Source organism: Eublepharis macularius, chromosome 2 (genome assembly GCF_028583425.1).
Source record: "Eublepharis macularius isolate TG4126 chromosome 2, MPM_Emac_v1.0, whole genome shotgun sequence".
Taxonomy (NCBI): domain Eukaryota; kingdom Metazoa; phylum Chordata; class Lepidosauria; order Squamata; family Eublepharidae; genus Eublepharis; species Eublepharis macularius.
The window spans coordinates 46,053,336-46,075,325 of record NC_072791.1 but is presented as its reverse complement, the minus strand read 5'-3'; the positions used below and the strand labels follow the sequence as shown (position 1 = coordinate 46,075,325).

General features: G+C 42.5%; 1 protein-coding gene across 1 annotated transcript in view; it reads right to left on the bottom strand.

The window, feature by feature from the left end:
* The window catches only part of LTBP2 (latent transforming growth factor beta binding protein 2), a 170,634-nt gene that overhangs the window by 122,072 nt on the left and 26,572 nt on the right, over positions 1–21,990 (bottom strand). Inside the window, exon 3 of the mRNA XM_054971057.1 lies at positions 15,210–15,453. Within this exon, the coding sequence (XP_054827032.1) occupies positions 15,210–15,453 (244 nt within the window). The remainder of the gene's footprint in view (positions 1–15,209; positions 15,454–21,990) is intronic.

The window sequence follows — 21,990 nt, the reverse complement described above, 5'->3', positions numbered from 1 at the left end:
TCTGGCTCTCTGGAGAGTACTGCTGTAATCGAGATCCTTTAGTTTTATTTTTATAACTCTTAGGGCCTCATTTGTCTGTAAAGATGTTATATCAATATCCAGAATTTTTAGTTTCTGGTTAATTAAATTAGTTCGGCTACTCTTATAGGTATCCTGCGAGATCAAATGTGCAAAACCTACTTTCCCTGAATTGTCCTTGTAAATTTCCTTGTTCAAGAACAACTTAAAGGCTGTAATCCATGCTCTCTTCTCAATTGAGGGTTGGGCGAATTCCACCCTAAGTGCAGTACCTGCTACGCATCTCGGGACTGCCGCTATCTCCCTCAAAAATGTGTGTAGAGGGGTGTCAAGGTTGTCGGATACACCTTCAATCCACACTCCACACCCATAAAGTATCTGTGGGATAACCTTAGCATTAAAAATCCTAATGGCTGCTGGTATATGTTTTGCTCCTTTGGAGTAAAAGAATTTTTTAATTGCCATTGATGAAATGTTTGCGGCCTTCAGAGCAGCCTGGATATGTGGTTTCCATGATAGATTGTAGTTAAAAGTGATACCAAGATAACTAAAGGAGGGGACTCTCTCCAAAGCCCCTCCCAGTACTCTTATCGATTTGGAGCCGTTATGGAAGGACCTGGAAAATCTCAGGACTTTTGATTTAGCATAATTAACTTTAAGTTCCTCATTATTACAATATGTAATAAATGCGTTAATTAGTGATTTTAAACCTAGTTCTGTTTTGGAGATAAGGAGAGCATCGTCTGCGTATAAAAGAATCGAAATTGGAGTATTTGCTAGATAAGGGGGGTGTCTGGTATGTGATTTCACAAATGGAATCATGTCATTAATGAATAGATTAAATAAGGATGGAGCCAGCAAACAACCTTGTTTCACACCTTTATCGGTTTGAAAACTTGGAGTTAATTGACCCTGCCGGTTGTACCTAATTTGGGCGGAAGTGTCAGTATATAAGTTCGTTATTAAATATAAAAGTCTTTTATCTATTGTAGATTCTGACAATTTACGCCACAATCTACAACGATTAATAGAGTCAAATGCGGTCTTCAAATCCATGAAGGCCGCATAGAGTTTACCGCCGGGGGGTGCCAAATATTTGCTTGCTAGATGGTGTAAAACCAAGCAATGATCCATAGTCGAGGCCCCTGTACGGAAGCCTGTTTGTTCAGGGTAGAGTACTGCTTCTTGATCCATCCAATCCGTTAACCTATCAAGAAGTTGTGCCGCAAAGATTTTCCCTGGAATAGAAAGTAGACTTATAGGACGATAGTTATGAGGGTCGGACCTATTACCTTTCTTATAAATTGGGATTATAATTGAACGCTTCCAGTCAGATGGCATGGAACCTGAACTATTTATTGATGAAAAGATGGGAGCTAAACAAGCCCCCCACCAATCAGGGTTCATTAGGAACAATTCAGGAGGGATAAAATCCGGTCCGGGTGCTTTGCCCCGTTTCAGACGTTTTATTATATTAGTTATTTGGCTTGGAGAGACCATTGGCCAAGTTCCAATGTTCTCATTTGAAAAGCAAGGTACTGTGATGGTGGTTTGTATAGGTTCTTTTGTACTCTGAAAAAGGGCACTAAAATGAGAAATCCACTGGTGTGTGGTAATATCTGAGTTTTCATGTGAGTAAGTAGATGAATTTTTGACTAGCTTCCAGAAAAGCTTATGATCATTTTTTACTGTCGCTAGATGAAGGGATTCCCAGTCTTTCAAGGCTGCCAACTCTTTCTTCCTTTTAATGGTCTTCCTGTATTCTTGTTTAAGAAGTCTGATCTTTACAACTTCCTTCTGAAGACCTGTGATTTTAGCGATTCTAAACTGTGTTCTGATTAATCTCTTCAGCTTTCTACATTCCTCATCATACCAATTATTACCCCTTAAATTAGGTGCAACATTTCCTTGCTTAATAACCCTCTTATCTACAGAGAAGAAAGATGACAAACTCCTCATCAACGTTCTATAATATTCCAAGCCTCCTTGCGTTTCATCTGAATGGCAGTGTTGTGCCCAGCATATATCAGGTTTTCCTTGATTAAGCAATTCAGCTATCTGGGACTCGATCTCATGGGACCATTTGATAGATTTCTTGAAAAGGGTCCGATCTTGGGGGGCCATAGTGATATAGGTGGACATATCCATCTGCTGAGGTGTGAATTCAAGAATCAAAGGGAGGTGATCTCCCCCAAGATATTCACCTACTTCCACATTGGTGGTTAAGGAATGTAAGCTTGGGGATGCCAATAAATGGTCAACTACGCTTAGACCATTAGAGGTAATGCAGGTGAAACAACCTGATCGCTTAGGGTTGACACTACCATTCAAAAGCACCAGATTTAGCGTGACCGCCAGTGAGGCCAGATACTTGCCGGCTGAGTTAATTTTGCGATCTCTAGAACATCTGGAAAACCAGGGAGATGGAAGAACTAAATCAGATGAGCCCAGCACATTTGGAAGCAAGGCCTCATCATTACCTCCTATTCGTGCGTTAAAGTCTCCTGACAATATCACCAACGCTTTAGGGTATTTGGTAAGTGAATGTCCCACTTGGTCAGTAAAATCTTCCCAGAGTGACTGGGCTTTAGAATCCCCTTCTACTGGTGGAATATATGCTGTGAGAATCAGGAGAGGCTCTACTAAGTAGTTAGTCCATATACAAACAGCTAACAACAAGGGTGAAACCATGATTATTTCGCTCTTAGTCAATTTCAGGTCCCTAGAAACAAGGCAAGCGAGGCCGGCTTTAGGTCGGCCTTTACCCCTGCTTTTTATTGCAGGGGCTGAGAAGGACCAGTAATTTGGCAAACTAATTTGATCGAGGACCCATGTCTCCTGTACAGTTATTATATGGAAATGACCTAACACTCTCAGGATGTGAGGGTCACTACACTTGCTTTTCCAACCATTTACGTTCCATGACAGGAGTCTAATAACATTAGAACTGACTAGTCAATTATGTCCAATATCCTGGGATCCCTCTGAAGTGGTATTTCTTGAAATGACTTCCTTAGCAGTCGAAGAGATGATCTCGATTTCCTCTGAGATCTGCTCCTCCAACACACATCCATTTTTCCGCATGTAGGCACTCCTTCCGGGGAGGGTTTCCACCCTTAATTGTCTACTTGGTGCAGGTTGTAAGATTGAAACTTGCTCGGCTGCATCAGCTAGTTCATCCGCTAGGGATTTTGAATCCATTAAAGACGCTGGGTTTTTATTAGAGTATATAGAATGCAGAAGTAAGGAGTCTAGCTCGTAATCAACCAGTGGTAATTCTGATGTTTCAGCTAACTCGTTCTTACTTTGACAAGTTTTTTCCAAACTGATTGGGACAGTCAAACGAGAAGCGTGTTTCTTGTTAGAATTTGCTGCCAGGGTTGGTAGCACCACTAGACTCTCTGGAGACTCTTCTACTGCCATAACACTGGAGGATTCATGAAGGGAACCGGCTGTTTGCAATTCTGTGGACTTATTCAGGCTAAGTTTAGATTGATCCTTTTCCTCCTGAGAACAGGGGGAGGTACTAGGCTGAGGGGAGCACATTGAGAGGGCATTTCCGCACCGTTCTTGCGTAATCTTGTTAGTATCGCTTCTACAGAGAGGCTTCGATCTTCCCCCTGTGTTATGCAGGGAAGCCTGTTTTATAGTCTTTAGGGGTGACAACTTAGTAGCAGATTTTATAGGTGTTTGAAGCTGAAAGCGACTGGCTAAATGTCCAGGATGTGCTGGTACAATATTTCCCGCGATTGGTAAACCATTGCTATTAGTTGAGTGGGGGTTCGTTCTTTTTTTGCACATTGAATGCAGCCTGTTATCTTTGAACACCCTTGTGACATAAATTTGAAACCTTTCGAGATGTTTACGGCTATCCAAAAGCCAAAAGTAGGTTTCTTTCTGTTTCAGCGTTACAATCACCCTCTTGTAGAATTGATTACTTGGAAGCCAGAAGCATTGACTCAAGTTCAGCTTTAAACAATCCCTTTGCAGTATCTGGTTAAGTGAGCTTTCAACTGCTCTCTTATTGCCCCAACGACCATAATTAATTCTTAGATGTCCTATGTAGAAAGCCAACTGATTGTTTTGCAGAATTCGGCTACTCATACCATGGGAAGAGAGAGGATGGGAGTCTTCTAGTTCCTTATTATCTGTGTTGTTTGTAGGGCTCACATAAGTTAACTTCGTAGAGGTGGAATGAGAACTCTCTCTCTGCGCCTGTAAGTTTTGCAGCTTCCCGGAGAAAAGTTCAACTGCTTCTTTCAGTTTGTTTACCTTAAGGTTAATCTCATCTATCTTAGTATACAGGCTTATCAGAGTATCAGCAATGAGGGCAGTTTGTTTAGAAAGAATGTTTCCCTTACTTGCCCTCTTCAGATGCTCAATTGTATTCAGCGGCTCCTGAGACGCCACGGGTGAGCTCTGTTGCTCTAAATCACTTTCCTGAGCGGAGGTGTTATGTTGCAAGGAGGCATATCTGTTTGAAGACAGTAGCTGGCTTAAATCCTTAGTTAAAATATTTTCTTCTTCTTTTTCCTTTATAAAATTGTCCATTCTCATTTGCTTACCAGCCTTGGAGGCAGAATGTTCCGGGGATGGTCGGCGTCTTCGCTTCTTAGCTGCCATGCTGAAGACTCCTTACTTTAGTTAGTTTCTTAAAATACTCTCCGCTAGGGAGGTCAAGGTTAAAATACAAAGTCCACAGCTGTAAATTATAGATAAAAAGCTGCTACCAGTTAAAATAGCAATAAAATAAAGATAAAACGAGGAGTCTCCTGCGGCACGTCTTACTCCTCCGCCATCTTTTTTTGAAAAACCTTCTTTAATTAATGGAAAAACATATATTTTTCATATATATATAATGAATTTGCAAATTCATGAAAATAATGAATTTGCAGGTTGTCCTATGTGGACAGTCGAAATGATATTGAGGTTTCCCATGTATATTGTCTCTTTAAATTTTCTGCCCTTCTATTTCCAGCTTAACTTTGTTCTCACAGCCTGCCAATTATCTCACAACATTCATGAATCAATGGTAAATTATCAGCTCTGGTTGAGAGGGAGAGGGGGGCAGGGCAGGAAGGCCATTTGACCTTGGCCTCAAGCGCAAAAGGGGACTTCAGATTTAGTCATCTGTTAATTTTTAAGCATTTGATATGTTTTACAGCTTATTGGACCAATATACACTCTCAGTGTACCACTGCAAACTTAAGTAAATAAGAGATGTGATTTTGTAAAACAGATAATTCTTTATATTGTCGAAGGCTTTCACGGCTGGAGAACGATGGTTGTTGTGGATTTTCTGGGCTGTATAGCCATGGTCTTGGCATTGTAGTTCCTGACGTTTCGCCAGCAGCTGTGACAGGCATCTTCAGAGGTGTAGCACCAAAAGACAGAGATCTCTCAGGGTCATCTTCAGAGGTGTAGCACCACCTCTGCTACACCTCTGAAGATACCAGTCACAGCTGCTGGCGAAATGTCAGGAACTACAATGCCAAGACCACGGCTATACAGCCCAGAAAATCCACAACAACCATCAGGTAATTCTTTGTTAACAGATAATAGATTTTGTAGCTCCTTCCTGATACTTAGTTTTATTTTCATGTGTCATCATTTCCTCAAAAGCTGGAAGTGGCCAGGCCTCTCTGGACCTGTTTCTCACTTTGTAAGCAGTCAAAGCTGCTACTCATGTTTATTTTTTATTATCTTTCATAAACTATTGTGATCATAAACAATAACCAAAAATTATGGAACAGAACAAGAACTGATAGTGAAACATTGATTTATGTGCCACAACAACCACCCAGTAAGAGAGAACGGAGAAGTCATTAATTAGATTGAAAACAAAGAAACAAAAGTAAAATTGTAAAGGGAAGTGGAACCTTTGCTGAAGGAGACCAGAGTAATCATATAATAGGATCTTACAGGGACAGACTTTTATGGTTAATGTAGTGCGATATTAAGTGCCATGTAAACCACTAAGTTTTGCCTACCAATGAATAAGGGAAATGGATCCTTCAGCAGGTCAAAAAGGTTGTAGCCCTTTATCAGGCAGAGACGCAGATCACCTTTAAACCCAAGGAGGATATTTGTATTTGGTTGAATACATGTATATTTAAGAGAGCCAGTGTGGTATAGTGGTATAGATTAGAACCTGGGAGATTTAGGTTTGAATTCCCACTCTGCTATGGAATTTGTTGGGTGACCTTGGGCCAGTCACACACTTTCAGACTAACCTACTACTTAGGATTGTTGTGAGAATAAAATGGAGGAGAAAAGAATGATGTAAGCTGCTTTGGGTCCCCAGTGGGAAGAAAGGCGGGGTATAAATGATGTAAATAATTTTTTTAAAAAGATGCTTGAATCATCAGTGTTACTTCAGTTAGGTTGAAAGGAGTTTTGACTCTAAGCAGGACAACTTCAGATATGTCTCTTTTCAATATGGTAATATAAATGCATTGATTAGGCTCCCATTTGCACAGTGTCCAATAACTGAAGTCTCATAACTATAAACCATGTACACATACATGCACACAAGGCAGAAAGCTAACAATATTTCTCCTTTGAACAATGAGTCAAACCACACAGGGAGTTTCCCTGCACAACCAAGGCCGTTTCCAGACGGCCCCCCCGCCTCGCGAAACGTCGCGCGTCGTCGCGCGTCGTTGCGCAGAAAACGCGAAATATCGCGTTTTCTCGCGCGAGTTTTGCGCGACGTCGCGCAAAACTCGCGCGAGAAAACGCGATATTTCGCGTTTTCTGCGCGACGACGCGCGACGACGCGCGACGTTTCGCGAGGCGGGGGGCCGTCTGGAAACGGCCCAACTAGCAGAAAAGATTTATCTGATTCTGGTCCTCTACACATCAGAGCAGGAACAATTTTGTGAAGCCAGGAATGCTGGGAAGTCTCCAGAGAATCTGAAACATTCTGCAGAGTTAAGGTAATTGCAAGCATTTTAATTTAAAATGACAACACCAGGAGAGAAATTCTTATAGTGCTTGAAAGCTCCGGGAGGGGGGATGGCCTTTGGATCTGTTTTACTCTAATTAGGTTTCCTCCAGTTCCCTCTAATGTGCTATTGACCCCATTCCTGCTTTATGAACCATTAGGCTCTGCTGCTGAGCTACAATGTGTTCTCTCCACAAACCCCTGGCATAACAAGAAGAGGGAAATAAACCTCCTGGCGGTTCTGCTCTTGCCCATGGGGCTGAGTTGCTTATTAGCAAAAGGATTAGAGACACAGTTTAGACAAATAACACATCTCTGCCCATTTGCTTTGTAGGCTGCTTTTGCAGGTGAGATTTGCTAATGCGGGACAGAACACAAAACAGAAATATATTGTCGAAGGCTTTCACTGCCGGAGAACAATGGTTGTTCTGGATTTTCCAGGATGTATAGCCGTGGTCTTGGCATGGTAGTTCCTGACGTTTCGCCAGTAGTTCCTGACGTTTCGCCTGTGACACTGAGAGATCTCTGTCTTTTGGTGCTACACCTCTGAAGATGCCACAGCTGCTGGCGAAACGGCAGGAACTACAATGCCAAGACCACAGCTATACAGCCCGGAAAATCCACAACAACAAAACAGAAATCTCAGGCTCATTCTCATCAATGTGGAATTCTAGCTTTGAGGGATGGGGAAAAGATTTCTCACCTCTCAGGGCCTAGAATCATGGGGAGAAAAAGACCTGGTCTTTGTTCTGCGTATTAAAATGCCCACAGCGATGAATGTCTCCACCCCACTTCCTTGCCCTCTCATCTTTCATTGCAGTCCTCATCCTTTTCAGCAGGCAATGCACATGGCAGTCAGTCCTGCTTCTTTTCCTGGGGAATATGGCTAGGAGAAAAGTCAGAACTTTGCACTCCTCCATCTATCAGTCTTGATGGGCCTTTAGCCAATGATAAAATAACGGTGAAACTGATAACACGCACATTTGCAACAAAACTGCAAAACTTTTCATTATGGATGAAAACTTGAACTTTGCTGACAATAAGATCCTGCCTACAAGTGCAAACCTTTATTTACACAGGACTATCCTTTTGTAGTATAAAGGCTGAGGCCATATGCCCATGCCTAGTGATCTAGAGATAATTTTTTTTGGTAAGAACAAAAGACATTATCACCTCTCTTGGATCATTCTCAAACATTTAAGTTTCCAAAAGACATATGGATTTCTCATTGTTTCAAGTAGCGCTGCTATTTATATAATTGCACTTTGACAAGCAAAACTTCCCTCTTAGTTTCCTTTGCCTATTCGTTTCCTTAGAAAAACACAGAATCTCAAATATGACATCCATGTGTTAATGGTTGTGGACCAAGAATTGATTTTTGGCTGCTGCATGGAAATAAAACTTTGCTGAAGATAAGAGCCTTTCTACCAGTGCAATCCTAAACAAAGGTACATCCTTTTACGCCCATTGACTCCAGCAAGCATAGAAGAGTATAACTGTGCTTAGGATGGCACAGTACCTCATACCACAAGCATGAGCTCAACTATATTCTGTCAGCTGAATTTGTGCAAGATGTTTGCACACACCATAACAAAATTGGTATTCCACTCAGATGGGTGTTTCAAGTAATAAAAGTAACAAAACCAAGGCCATCTCCTGAGTGTCAACAGTATAAACAATGTGAATTCTGTTAACCAATGCTACCCAAATAACTGAATTTGTTTCTTGACTGAGCACAGATTCAACTTTAAGATAAGTTGACAATAGAGGTGGGCACAGACCAGGAAAAAACACAAACCATTGGTCCATGGTCCATCATGTTTCACGGACCACGGACTTTTCACGGACCCACCCCAGTTCACAGACCGGTTCATCAGTCCATGATCCATCACTTCTAGGGGCCTTAGGACAGCTCCCTTCACACTCAGAGATGCCAAACTTGCAGGGAGTCTTCAGCAGGCTCTCCTCCAGCCACCTTCCAAGTTTGGTGAAGATTGGATTTCAGATGTTTGAGTTATAGACACCCAAAGTGGCTGCCCCCAGGAAAGTTCCATTAGATATCATAGGAGCCACAAATGCTAATTGACTTGCATTGGCTCCATTGAGATACACTGCAGCACCAAACAGTTGCAATGAAAACGTGGAATAGAGTTAGAGAATCTTCCTCTGAGAATGGAATATGGTCTGCAGAGGGGCTGTTCTCTGTTGTTTCTGCACAAGCTTAGATGCACTGCTCTACTCTGGGCCTAGGGTTGCCAGCCTCCAGGTGGTGGCTATAGATCTCCCTGAACTGATCTCCAGGCCACAGAGAGGAGTTCATCTGGAAAAAATGGCTGCCTTGGAGGGAGCTCTCTATGGCATTATACTCTGCTGAGGTTCCTCCCCTCCCCAAACCTTGCCTTCTTCAGGCTTCACCCTCAAATTCTCCAGGAATTTCCCAATCTGGAGCTGGCAACACTATCTGGGCCTGGAATGAAGCCCCCCTGCCAGTGGAATGACAGGTAACCTGGGGGCAGGTAAACTGCTCTGGGGCTGGAATGACAGCCACCAGAGTGGAATGACACTCTCTGGGAACAGATCAAAGGGAGGTTGGTAAAAGTCAGATCCAGGTGATTTTAAAAGGATCCTCATGAATGCATATGATTTTTATTCTGAAACAAAACAAAAAGGCTGTCATATTATAGATCATGTCCTAGTCTACAGACAGCACCGAAACAATCATGTACCCACTGTTCCGTGGCACCGCCACGGCACAAAAACATGCTTCAAAAGCATGGATCCTCATGAATCCTCTTGATTTTAACATGGGGCCACCCAAAATCCACCACACAACCCCATATCATATCTACTGCCACAAATTCCACCCCAAACCCCATGCATTCACTGCTTTGTTGCACTACCATGGAGCAAAAACATGCTTCAAAACCATGGATTCTCATGGTCTAATGGTGAGGAATTCCCAAAAGGCATTATACTCAGACCCTTCTGAAATGAACCCAGCTATGGACAATGAGTCCCTTTGCTAGGATGCAGCCAGAGGGCAGCAGGTACTGGTGGACTAGGGGACGGAAGGACCCATGGGAAAGGAGGTTAAAATTCCCCTTGTGGGAAGAATGCATTTGCACTTGGCAAGGACAGGGGGTAGTCCAGAGCCCTGACCCACCCAGGCACCTTCCCAGCTGGGACAAGTGCTCTAAATAATAATGATACTGCTAATAAGTATGATATATAAAAATATTCTGTGAGTCCTCACAGGCTTAGCCCCTGAGCCTAGCTGTGGAACAGAAGCAACCAGCATCTCAAACAAAAGCTTCAAATACCTCCCTCTGTGACTGAAAAATCCATCCTGCAGTTTCTCCAGGTCTTACTGCCAGCTGGAAACAGAAACTATTTGCCTGGGGGGGGGGATTTTATTCCTTCTGCTCTCATAGAGAAGAATGGGAGTTCTCTGTTTGACAGCCAGAGAAGGTGTGCGGACATCCCCTCCATTGCCTAGGGAATTGATTGCTCAGCCCCCGCATGTCTGGTTTCACGGACCAACGGACTAGCCCCAAAGTAGTCACATCCATGAAAAATGCCCATCCCACAACCCACACTGGTTCGTGAATGCCAAACCAGGTTGGTCTGTGTCAAATTTTGGTCCATTTTTTGGTCCATGCCCACCTCTAGTTGATAGTACTTAAGTTCAGTACTTGTAACTAATAGAACAGTTTACAGCACAATGAGAGAGCAAAATGTAATGTCATTTTATATTAGCATTTGTATATGTTAGCATTCAGAATTGGTGGTAAACAATGCTAACCATAATACAATACCTCTCCCATAACTGTTAATTGTGATGCATAAAAGAGGAAAGCATATGCCTACAACCACAGACTGCTCACTGTCTTCTCCACGTGAAGTTCCTTTACACTGTGTGTCAAATCACTGGCCCTCCAATGTCTCAGGGTAATGCTAAATGTTTTTTTTATGAGTTCACCAGGGAGCCAATCCATGTTCTACGCAGTCACACAGTAGCTCTGGGCTTGCATTAAAAAAAGGAAAATCCAAATGGGCTTGGAAAGCTGTTGAGGGAAAACTCCTGACTTTCTCCCAAGTGCAGGGAGGGAGATTATTCCTGTTTCTGCTGCTCCCTGTGGAGGTATTGTGTGCACATGGTGGCAGCAGAAATGGGAAAACTCTCCCCCTGTCCACACTGTTTTTGCACGGGCTAAAAGGCTTGGGAGAAAGGCAGCTTTCTAAACCTTTGGGCTCTAATTTTTTTTATAAAAGCCATTCCCCAGAGCTGCTGTGTGACTACATGAGGGATGGATTGGCTCCATGGAAAACTTGTAAAAGAAGTAACATTCAGGCAGAGCCTTGCTAGTGATCATAGCTAGAGTATTCTGTATATAACCATGGCCTCTACTACTAAGCTGTGGCCTTTCCCCATCAAATGGTATTTTGACAAAAGACAATTATATCACCTTTGAAATTTCGAGAGAGTGCCATACCAATTACTATCCACATGCAAATGTTATATTTTTCTCCACTGCTGCCTTTTTCTAGTGCAGAAGAATCCACATCTATGTATAGTATTTACTCAAATGCAAGACTAGTTTTTCCCCACTTATACTACCAAAATTGGGAGGGGGTGTCAGCTTGCATTTTCATACAAATTATAGTTAATTCTAATAATAAACAGTTTTGGGGGTATAACCTTCTTTAAGGGGGCCAGCTTTCATTTAGGGCTGTTTGTCTTCCTTTTGCATAAATACGGTACCTATCTATCATATCCAAGGATGGCCCCTTTTTGTCCTCATAGCAACCCTAAGGTGATTAGGTTGAAAGAGAGAATGACTGGCCCAAAGTGAGCTTCTTGGTAGAATGAGGATTTGAACCCAAGTGTCTCTAGTGAAAGTTCCTCGCTCTAATCCTACCATCACACTGCCTCTCTGCAGTGGAAAGATTCTGAGCCCAGATACTATGACAAATCTATGGATATAAGTAACCTATATGTTTATAAGCAACCAGTATATGTTTATGACAGCAGAAAAATATGTATACCTTTCAGATTATCCAAACTAACTAGTAAAGCATTTAAACCAAAGCATTATGGAAATGAAATCAATAATCAGCTACAGTATTAGAGAATGGCTGGGGCCTCACCTTCTCAAAGGTGCCAAGGAGAAAATTGGCTGTCATCTCTCCGTGGCACCTGCAAGAAATCCTGCTCATCAGCTGGTGGCCTGTTATGAATAGAACCACAGCCAAACATTCACCACATCAGAAGGAATAATGAACAGATGAACATGGCAGAACCAGTCCAAGATTCTGGGAAATGCTACTGAGTGCCAGTTCCATGGGCTCTGTGATGAGTGAAGTTTCTCTGTTCAGCATGTCAGTTGTTTAAACCAACAGCTGAAGTCTGTCAGGACGCAATAAGAAAGCAAATGGACACTCATTGCTGCTTAGATCTGAGGGAGTGAGGTTGAATGCCACTTGGAACAAATGGCAAAGGTCTTCCCAGCAGCAGCAGCAGACCTGTATTCATCATCATAATGAAAGCAACATTACCCAGAAGATCTTGAAGAGATGGGCTTCATAAGCCTCATTTTCTGTAAGCACCACAGGTAGGTTGAAGAAGTTGTTTTGTTCAAAGACCTACCATGAAGGCCACCATGGCAGCACCTGGTTTAAGGCCTCACCACAATCTTGGCTAGTTTCAGCGATGAGGAGTTAAACAACAGAATGTAAAACTAGTCCAGTCTCTCATGAGGACAGAATGCCTTTCAGTTCTGATAGACTGCCTCTTACACTATCTAAACAAAGACTTTACTACAGCACTTTGAAATACTCTCCCAAACCACTGAAACCAAATTCATTTCCATCATTATTCAGCGGTGTAAATGGCTTCAGCAAGGACCACCTTTATGCTTTGTGTGTGTTCAGTACAAACCAAAACAGGCTTCAAGCCCTGGGTTAAGTCTCTTGATTGTAATAAATAATGAAGAATAATTTACACAAATGCTGCGATACCTTCCTGCAGTGGAAATAGGCCATAAAAATAGTTCTTACCCAATCAGGGCTGGACCAAGAAATTTTCCCAACTGAACTGGAAAAATCTAAACAATATTGTCCTCACTAAGAAAACAGAATAATACCTTACTGCAAATTTGTCATTCTTTAGTGGCATCCAGATGTGTTGCCCAAGACAGCTATTTCATTTTGCCTATTATCTAGGGTTGCCAGCCCCCTGCCCCTGCTGCCACTCTCCTCCTTTGCTTACCTGGCTGGCCAAAAGGGGAGCTGTGGGGAGGCTGGTCAGAGCATGCAGCATAATGGCATGCACATGCTCCACAGGGCTTCCAATGATGTTAATTCTGATTCAAACGAGAAGTGATGGGGTCTCAACGGGGCCAATATTTTATAAACTGGGCCAACATGCAAATGCTATGTTTAGGACCAACTTCTCAAGAACTGGCCTGCTGTGACCCTGTCCCTTATGATCTGAACCAGAAGTGATGTCATCAGAAGCCCCACAAAGCATCCACAAAAGAAAGATGAACCAATACCCCCCATCTCCTAGTTTGAAGGTAGGGGAACCTTGCAATCATGCTATTATCCTGCGGTTACTAATAGTTTCCATGACCATGAATAGCAACACAAAAAACACTTTTAAATGAAAAAGACAACGTTCTAAGGAATTTATTGTACATTTACTGCCATAGAAACTGATTTCCCACTATGGTGAATCTGCACATAGAAACTTAAGTAAGGCAAGTAGGAAGAGTTTACATCAAGGTAAGGAGAGTAGCTGGTTAAAAGGATTTTTGGGGCCTTCCCCACTGGAATAAAAAGAACAAACTATTTTCCTGCTAGTGGAGTTGTATTTCCTTGGCACAGAGCCAGCAAGTCTTAAGTACCAAGTAGCAGCTGAACGCTCAAAATCCCATGCGAAGGCTCTCTGATAATTACTGTGTCTGATTGCCTGGACAAGAGTATTCAATAACTGAATTCATTTCCCCTCTCTCCATCTAGCCGTCTAAAAACTCATATCATATTAAAGTACATGTGCCTTTGTGGCTTGCCATCCCAGATCTGGAAGGAAGAGAAACATATTCACCCACAAAGGGGAAGCAGAGATATACAAACGTATCATGTTCACATCTGAAAGCATTCTCAATCCAGATCAAGAAGGGTCTCAGTATGGTTGTAGCTTCAGCAGTTTTATTCCACAGCTCAAATTTCTCCTGTCAGGCTGCTTAAATCCCGCTGACTTCAATGGGATTAAAAACAAGCTAACTGTGGGCAGGATGGCAGTCTTTAATTGTGAAGGGAAAAGAATTCCGTCTTAAACTGCAAAGTTTTATGGTCCTAAGATGCTGTCTTCAAGACCACATATGGTCATACTATTTCATTATTTCAACTGCTGACAAAAAGATACCTTCTGCAAAAATAGCACATTTTACAGTTAAAACAAATATGGTATCTGTCTTATCCTGATAGATATGATAGAAAGGGGCAGGAAATAATATGTTGAGAAGAGGATGAGAAATGGAAGGGCAACAAGGAGGGATAGAGACTTGAACTGAGTTTGCATGTCTTACTGTCTGTTGCTCACACTAATGGAAACCCCTGCTGGCCCCCTTCTTGTTTCTGAGTCCCTTGCAGTTTCAGACCTCAGTCAGAAACCTCACATTTACTGTTTTTTTTTAAAGTGATTCCTAAATCACTAATTGTTTGAAGCTTCTGGACTAGTTGTTTGGACTACCTGCTCCATTATGAGGGCATGAGAGTGCAGACTGCAAAACCCACAACTGTATTCTTGAAGCAGGGTTTCATATAATGCTTGATGTATATTATAATGCCTAATGGAATGACTGTAGAAGCAGATGATGATACAGTGGTTATTTCTTCCAAATAATGGGTGGGGGGAGGCAGAGAGAAAGAGAGAGAAAGCTAAGATGCATGGAGGTTCAGGAAAGATTGGCAACAGAATCCTCTAAGCTATGCCTATCCAAGTGGACGGAGCTATTTTTGTTGTGCTACCATTAACCAGATAGGCATCTTTGAGGAGAAGATTTCCTCGATTCAGTGTTTGCCAGAGTGTGTCCTCCTCCTTCCCCTCCTCATCTGTCTTAGAATGGAACCAAGATCATTAGTCCATTAAAGAAGGGGAAAGAATCATATCTCCTGCCTTTGTACTTCTTCACTGTGATTTACAAAGAGAACAGCTCTTATGTGTTAACTGACAGCAACTTACCCAGCTGGTAACTTCCGTGTGGCAGGGAGCTGCCTCCCTTTTAAGGACTCTTCTCTCTGTACATTGTCCATTCTTTTCAGAAGGGAGTCTGCTGGAGGCTGAGGGGCAGCTACACTGCCAAGAGGATGGTATTCTTGTTCTGGAATCACCTCTTCACATCGGGAACCTCTGAAGCCTGAACGGCAAACACAAAGCTGAGGACGACTGCAGGATCCTTTGTTCTGGCATGGAGGGTCACATACAGCTGAGAAGACAAGGGAAGAGTTAACAGAGAACTATGATCCCTACTGTGATAAATTATCTTGCGGGATGAAGTAAGATAAGGTGCACTGCATACGGATATAACATTAACACAATAGAAGCAGCAGATTTTCTCCTGTAGAGTAAGCCGAGCTTTCTCCTATCTTTGCAATTATATGATAGACATATATACCAGCAATTTTAACTGCAGTCCATCAGTCTTTTCCTTTCCACCATTCTTCTGGTGTAGTGTCCATCTTTTTACATTTTGTAAAATTTTGCATGTATATGTATTCATTAAATGTTAATTAATCTCCTTTTTTAAAAAAATGCAATCACAATCAGATTAAAGGCAGTTACATTGGGAATGAGAGGAGCAGGTGAGTTTTTGGCATTCACAGGAGCCACCCAATCAACAATCTGGCTTCCTCAAAAACTACTGAGAGTTTGCAGAAGAAGAAAATAGTTTTTCTTGAACTCAACTCTAGTAGGAAAATGGTTTGTTTAAGCACAGAACAGTAAATACTGTTCAAAGCATCTTCACTACTCTCATACCATTGCGCATATATATATATATATGTGTGTGTATATATATATATATATATATATATATATATATATATATATATATATATATATATATCTCCCTCTCCACAGTGTGTTTCAACCTTAGACAACTGAATACAGTTCCTTTAGTTTAATCTCCATTAAAGATCTCCATTCATTTGCTTGATCATTTTTGCCAAGGTAATCAGGTACATTTTGAAATTTGGGAGTAGAGATGCCAACTTTGAGACAAAAAGCGACACTGCTGTCTCTTGAAAGACATGTTCAATCATCTAGAAGGCAGACTGAACATATGATCAAATGTTTTGTTACTTCCCATAGACTTAGCAGTGGAGATTGGTTCCAAGCTGTCCCATCCAATCAGGAGCATTCCTATGTTCCCTCCACCAGCTAATTCAGAAGTCACCACACTCAAATTCTTCAGCAATTATTGGAAGCTACAGTTCATTAACTTTGCACCCAAATCACCCCACAGTCTATGTACGCTCCTAATTACAGCACATCAACTTCAGCTGTAAACTCCAAGAGGAAAAAACAAAGCACCATTAATTATTACACACTAGGGCCCCACTCTTTCTTAAATTAATCGGGAGACAAATTAGTTTCCTAATCCAGCAAAGTAACAGCTAGAAAGTAAGTTCATTTAGATGGGTTGTTCTCTACTTGGATGCTGCTTCATAGCAGTTTTACATCTCAAGTGGTGGCAAATAGATTTCTACTTCATTGGCTTGCTGCGGTGACTTTGGAGGAAGTGCTTCATGGAGGAAGGGACCAGATCCACTTAGAACAGTAGAGCAACTTAGAAGGATGGGACACTGCACCTGCACCAGAAGTCATGCTCTAGGGCTGCCAGCTCTGGCTTGGGAAATTTCTGAAGATTTGAGAAGGAGAGGAAGCTCACTGGGGAAATGAACACCATAGAGTCTGGTATCCAAACCTGACATTTCTTCCAGGTGAATGGATCTCTGTAGTCTAGGTCCTTTCTTGAGTTTGATAACCCTAAAGATAGCAGAGACAGAAAGCCAGAAATGTGTAGTTATGTGGCTGCCAACTAGCCAATCATGCCCAGCACAAGGCTCTGATATCTGTGTCAATAGTGGGCATGCAAGCCATGCCCCTGCCCGTGTGTGTCTTTCATTAAGTGCACCACATCCCCCCTATTTGCATCTACCACCTTGCAACACCTGCCTATAAGGTCACTGCCTTCCTTGCATGACACATTAGCAAGCTGCTTCTGTTGTCTTCCTTAATAAGAAGAATTTATTGTCTACACTAAAAGGGGCTTCAAAATGACTTTCACAAAATAAGAAAACATAAATTGAAAAGATCAGTAAGCATCATAATGAGGACTTGAGGAAGATATCTGAAGAAGAGATTATTATCTCGACTGATGAGCAGTTTGGATGTGAGAAAACATTCTTCAGATAACATGCCCTAACACCATTTAAGGCTTTAAAGGTCATTGCCAGCACTTTGTACTGTGCCCAGACATAAGAGTGAACGCCACTGCAGATCTTTGAGCACAGAAGAAATGTACTCCTTATGACAAGTTCCTAATAACATTATTTATTTAGAAAAAGTATGTGCCAGAGTCTAGCCATTATATTCTGGACCAGCTGATGCCTGCAGTCCCACATATTACAGTAATGTAGCCTGGGCATTTCTAAGGTATGAATAACTGTGGCAAGATCTTCATTCCCCTACAGCAGTTAGCAACAGATAGCAATCTGTAGTAGGTAAAAGGTTCTCCAAGCTAGGGATACTACCTGTGTATTCATAAGCAAGATGGAATGTAACAAAAAGGGAAAAAATCTACAAGAGAAAATGCACAACAGAACATCCAAATAGAATTACAATATAATCCTAAATAGAGTTATAACCTTCAAAGCCCACCTAAATTAACAGGCTTAGAAGGGTGTTTAGGATTGTACCATTAGAATATGAAATGTGTTTTTGAAGGCAGGTGTTCTGTTTTCAGACTAAACCCTCTTTATTGTCTTAATTCTGAATCCCTCAAACCTTGAGTTAGGGCTTTGAGGCTTAAGGACAAAATTCTTCTCTGACTCTTATGTGGCTAGGATTCTCAAAGCTATTTGAAGCATTTGGAATACCCAGCTACTTCCTCTCTTGGGAAGCTGTAAAGATTTCAGCCTTTGTATTACCACAGCCCAAATACCCTAGGAAGAAAGGTGGGAGGGATGCTACCAGGGGAACCAAACAGCATTTACCCTTAAAAAGTATTAGCCTTCTTTGGCTGGAAAAAAAGTCTCTGACCTTCAGGCCTGCCTGAAATATGCCATCCACTATCAAAAAAGGACTTTCTATGACTTTGACAGCATCCTTTTAATTAATTCACGCAAACAATGGCCTGACACTTGAAAAGTCACCAGGCAGCCCTAATAGCCAAGAGTCAATGTCGTTCTGAAATAGCATTTGTACTGTTCCCAGAAAAGTCTCTTAATGAGAGAAAGATGCTGCCATTCCTGGCCTTGCGTGTTGTTTATAGACACCGTCTGGCAGTTCCGTGTGCTCTCTACTGTTTGGCTTCTGAGAAAGTGAGTCACTCTTTGGCCCCTTATTCCAGAATACAGCTTTACTCAACTTCTCTGGAATAATGTCATTATCAATGGCAAGGCCTGCCTTCAACAAACAAAGCACAGCCCAACTGGTACTAAACATCTGTGAACGTGCCTAATAACAGCCTACCAGGGGTAGCCTGGGAGGCCAAAACTGTTCTGGAAGTGGACCCCACCCCTCAGTGAGGAGAAAGGAAAGAGAAAGAAGGCCCGTCCCATCCCTGTCCCCATGATGGAGGGGGAAGGAGAAGAGTAGAGCAGCTCTTTTCTGCCTTGCACAAAGTAGGGGCTACCATATTGCAGCAGCGGTGATTTCTGCCCACTTCTTTTGAGGCCTCCGAGGCACACTCTCAGGGTGGTGCAACATCACTTCCCAAGAGTGATGTCATCATACTGCCCCAAGAGTACACCCATATTTCACAGCAGGCCTGTTTGGGCCCCACACCTGAACAATGCACAATGACAGCACTTCCCGGAAGTGACGTCATTGTTCAAGGATGTGCATGTGCTTTGAGCATGTGTGAGGAGCACCCAGGAAAGGGCAAGAGGTAAGCATTGGGTCTCCCCTCCCATCGAGAGGTTAAGGGGACTGGCACCCCTAACTTTGCATGAGGCTGCCCTGGGGACATCCCCCCGCCGCCATTGTTCCATTGGGACTCTTCTGAGTGGCCTAAATGGCCAATCTGCTGCTGCTTTGGCAGCTGCCTACACTCCTCAGGCTGCTCCCAGTGAGTGTTCCCCCACTTAAGGAACTCTACCTGGCATTAATCATAGCCTGTAATAAATTTCCTGAGGAGGTGAGGGGGTGCTATCTCTAGAAATATTTATTTTTCTTTAACAAAATGTATATCCCGCCTTTCTGCCCTCATAAGTGCCTCCAAGGTGACTAACAAGTTATACATAACAAAATTATATTTTAAAATGACTAAAACCAACCAAAATAACAATATATCTTTAAAACAGTTAAACCAGAGCTAAAAACATACAGAGACATAAAAACAACAATTAAAACATTTTAAACAATTAAAAATATTGAGTATGAAGGGCGGACCATGGAGGTAATGCCAAACCAAACAAAAAAGTCTTCACACACCGGTCGAAAATGGTAACTGAAGGAGACAAACACATCTCCCTGGGGAGAGAGTTCCAGAGTTTTGGTGCCACAAATGAGAAGGCCCTCTCTTGCGTTATCACCTGCCTAATCTCAGAAAGTGAGGGCACCCAAAGCAGGACCTCTGAATATGATTACAATGGTTGGGTAGCTTCATAATGTAGGCAGCCCTTCAAGTATGTTGGTCCGAAGCTACATTGGGCTTTGAAGGTCAACCCCACCATCTTGAATTGTGCCTGGAAACAAACTAAGAGCCAGTGAGATGGACCGAGAATAATATGATATGATCCTTAAGACTCACTACAATCAATATTCTGGCTGCAGCATTCTGCACCAATTGAAGTTTCCAAATACTCCTCATTGCAATAATCTAATCTAGATATAACCAGGCCGTGCACCACAGTAGATCTTTTCTGGCCAGGGAAGGCAATTGCTGGAAGGAGGGCTCCGAGGCCATGTTATTTGTCATGGTGTTAATGGTATATAGACCTCAGCCATCTTTTAGGAGTAAGCTTACCATGTGCCCACTTATGGCAGCCAATGTCCCAGGGATTCTTTTCATTGCCAGCCACCACTGGGAGAAAAATAAAGCAAACAACATTGCCAGCCTCTGTGCCAGTACATAACTTATGGATACAACTCAGTAGTGACAATGGATAGCTCTAGAAACTGTAGGAAATTCTATGGTGAAACTCTGGATAGAGTTTTCCCATAGATGTCTGTCTGTCAGTAGGGGAATTGAGGGGGGGGGTGACATCACTATGGGTAACTCTATGAATATCTGGAATTCTGTGGTTTTATCATAGAGTTTCCAGCAATTCTTAGAGCTACTCACTGCCACTTCTGGATTGTATCCAGAAGTGACATGCCAGCATGGAAGGCATCAGCTATTGTTGTTGTTGTTTTCCTCCTGCCACCACTTGGAGCAGCGTTAGGCAATTGAAGTAATCAGTGGAAATCTCCTGCCATAGCGGGAGGCCTGGCAACCCTATTTAGAAGGAAGTGTGATTGTTTAGGGGCTTATTTTATGTTGTATATTTTAAATCATGATTTGTAAGCCATGTTGATTCACAGAGAAAGGAGGAATATAAATATTTTAATAAATAAAATAACCACTCTCAGGCTTCATTTGTAAATGTTCTGGCCTCAGGCTTCCTGGACTGATGTTCTCCTCAAGAGACAGAGAACTTATTCTGCCAATTATCATCTAGCAGAGTCTGGAGCTGGTTCTACAACTCAAGGGCTTTGGCCTTTGTGAACTGGTTGAACCAGCAAGGCTTTCTGTTTAGCCCCACATTTAAATATGCTAAAGACCAGCTTGTTCCTGGGCTTGACTGAGCCCTGATCCTGTGAAGCACTACATGCATTTAGGCTTCCCCATTGCCCCATTACTCCATTGCCTCACTACGTGCATCTGGTGCTTCTCCATTGCCCCATTGCCTTCTCATGGGCCAGCAATCTCTGTCACTTTTGCTGGTTGGGGGAGAACTTGGCAGAATGGGGGGAATGGTAGTACGAGACCTGGCCCTACACGGCTGGGGACTGGCTGTCCTGCATTCTGGCATGTTGACAGGATTATTTATTTTCTTTGGCTTTCTTTGGATTTCTATTCTGTCTTCCCCACAAAGGATTGCCTGGAGCTGAGCCTTCAGGGGTAAGTCCTTTGACTGATGCCTTAGGATCAAGGGGCCCTGGGTCTGGAAGCTGCTCTAGGTCTGGAGGGGATCCAATGGTGCTGGGTGTTGCTCAAACCTTCTGTTCATCCCTCAGAATGGGTTCTGGTTTCTCCTGGTCATCATCTGAGGAATCTGCTCCCCAATCTGGCTCAAGAGGGTTCACAACAGTGAAATGAGAAATGCCACAGTTCAGTCTTCCTTGGAAGCCACCTCTAATATCTTCAAAGCCCTGCCCACTAACCCCAGATGTGTGACCACCTGGGATACCATCTTGGATTTGAATGGTAGAAGGGGGAAGATTCACAGTCAAGATCAAAGTGCTGCTCTTACATGTTAAAGATTAAACAGCAAAGGCAGTTGTGTATTTTTAAGAGCATTTTGGTACCTCAGAACCAGAAATATGAGAACTCCTAAGGAATTGTCACATGGGCTCAGACTGGCAAGGGTGCAGTACCACAAAAGCATGGGCAGAGAGAAACACTCGGTACTGGTTATTTTTTATTTTGTAACATCCAGCCTGCAGAAGAGTTCTGGAGAACTTGAAAACTTGCAGAATATTCTGTGTCACTGTAGCTGGTCCTAATAAAAGGTATTACATGGAGTGTGGTTTG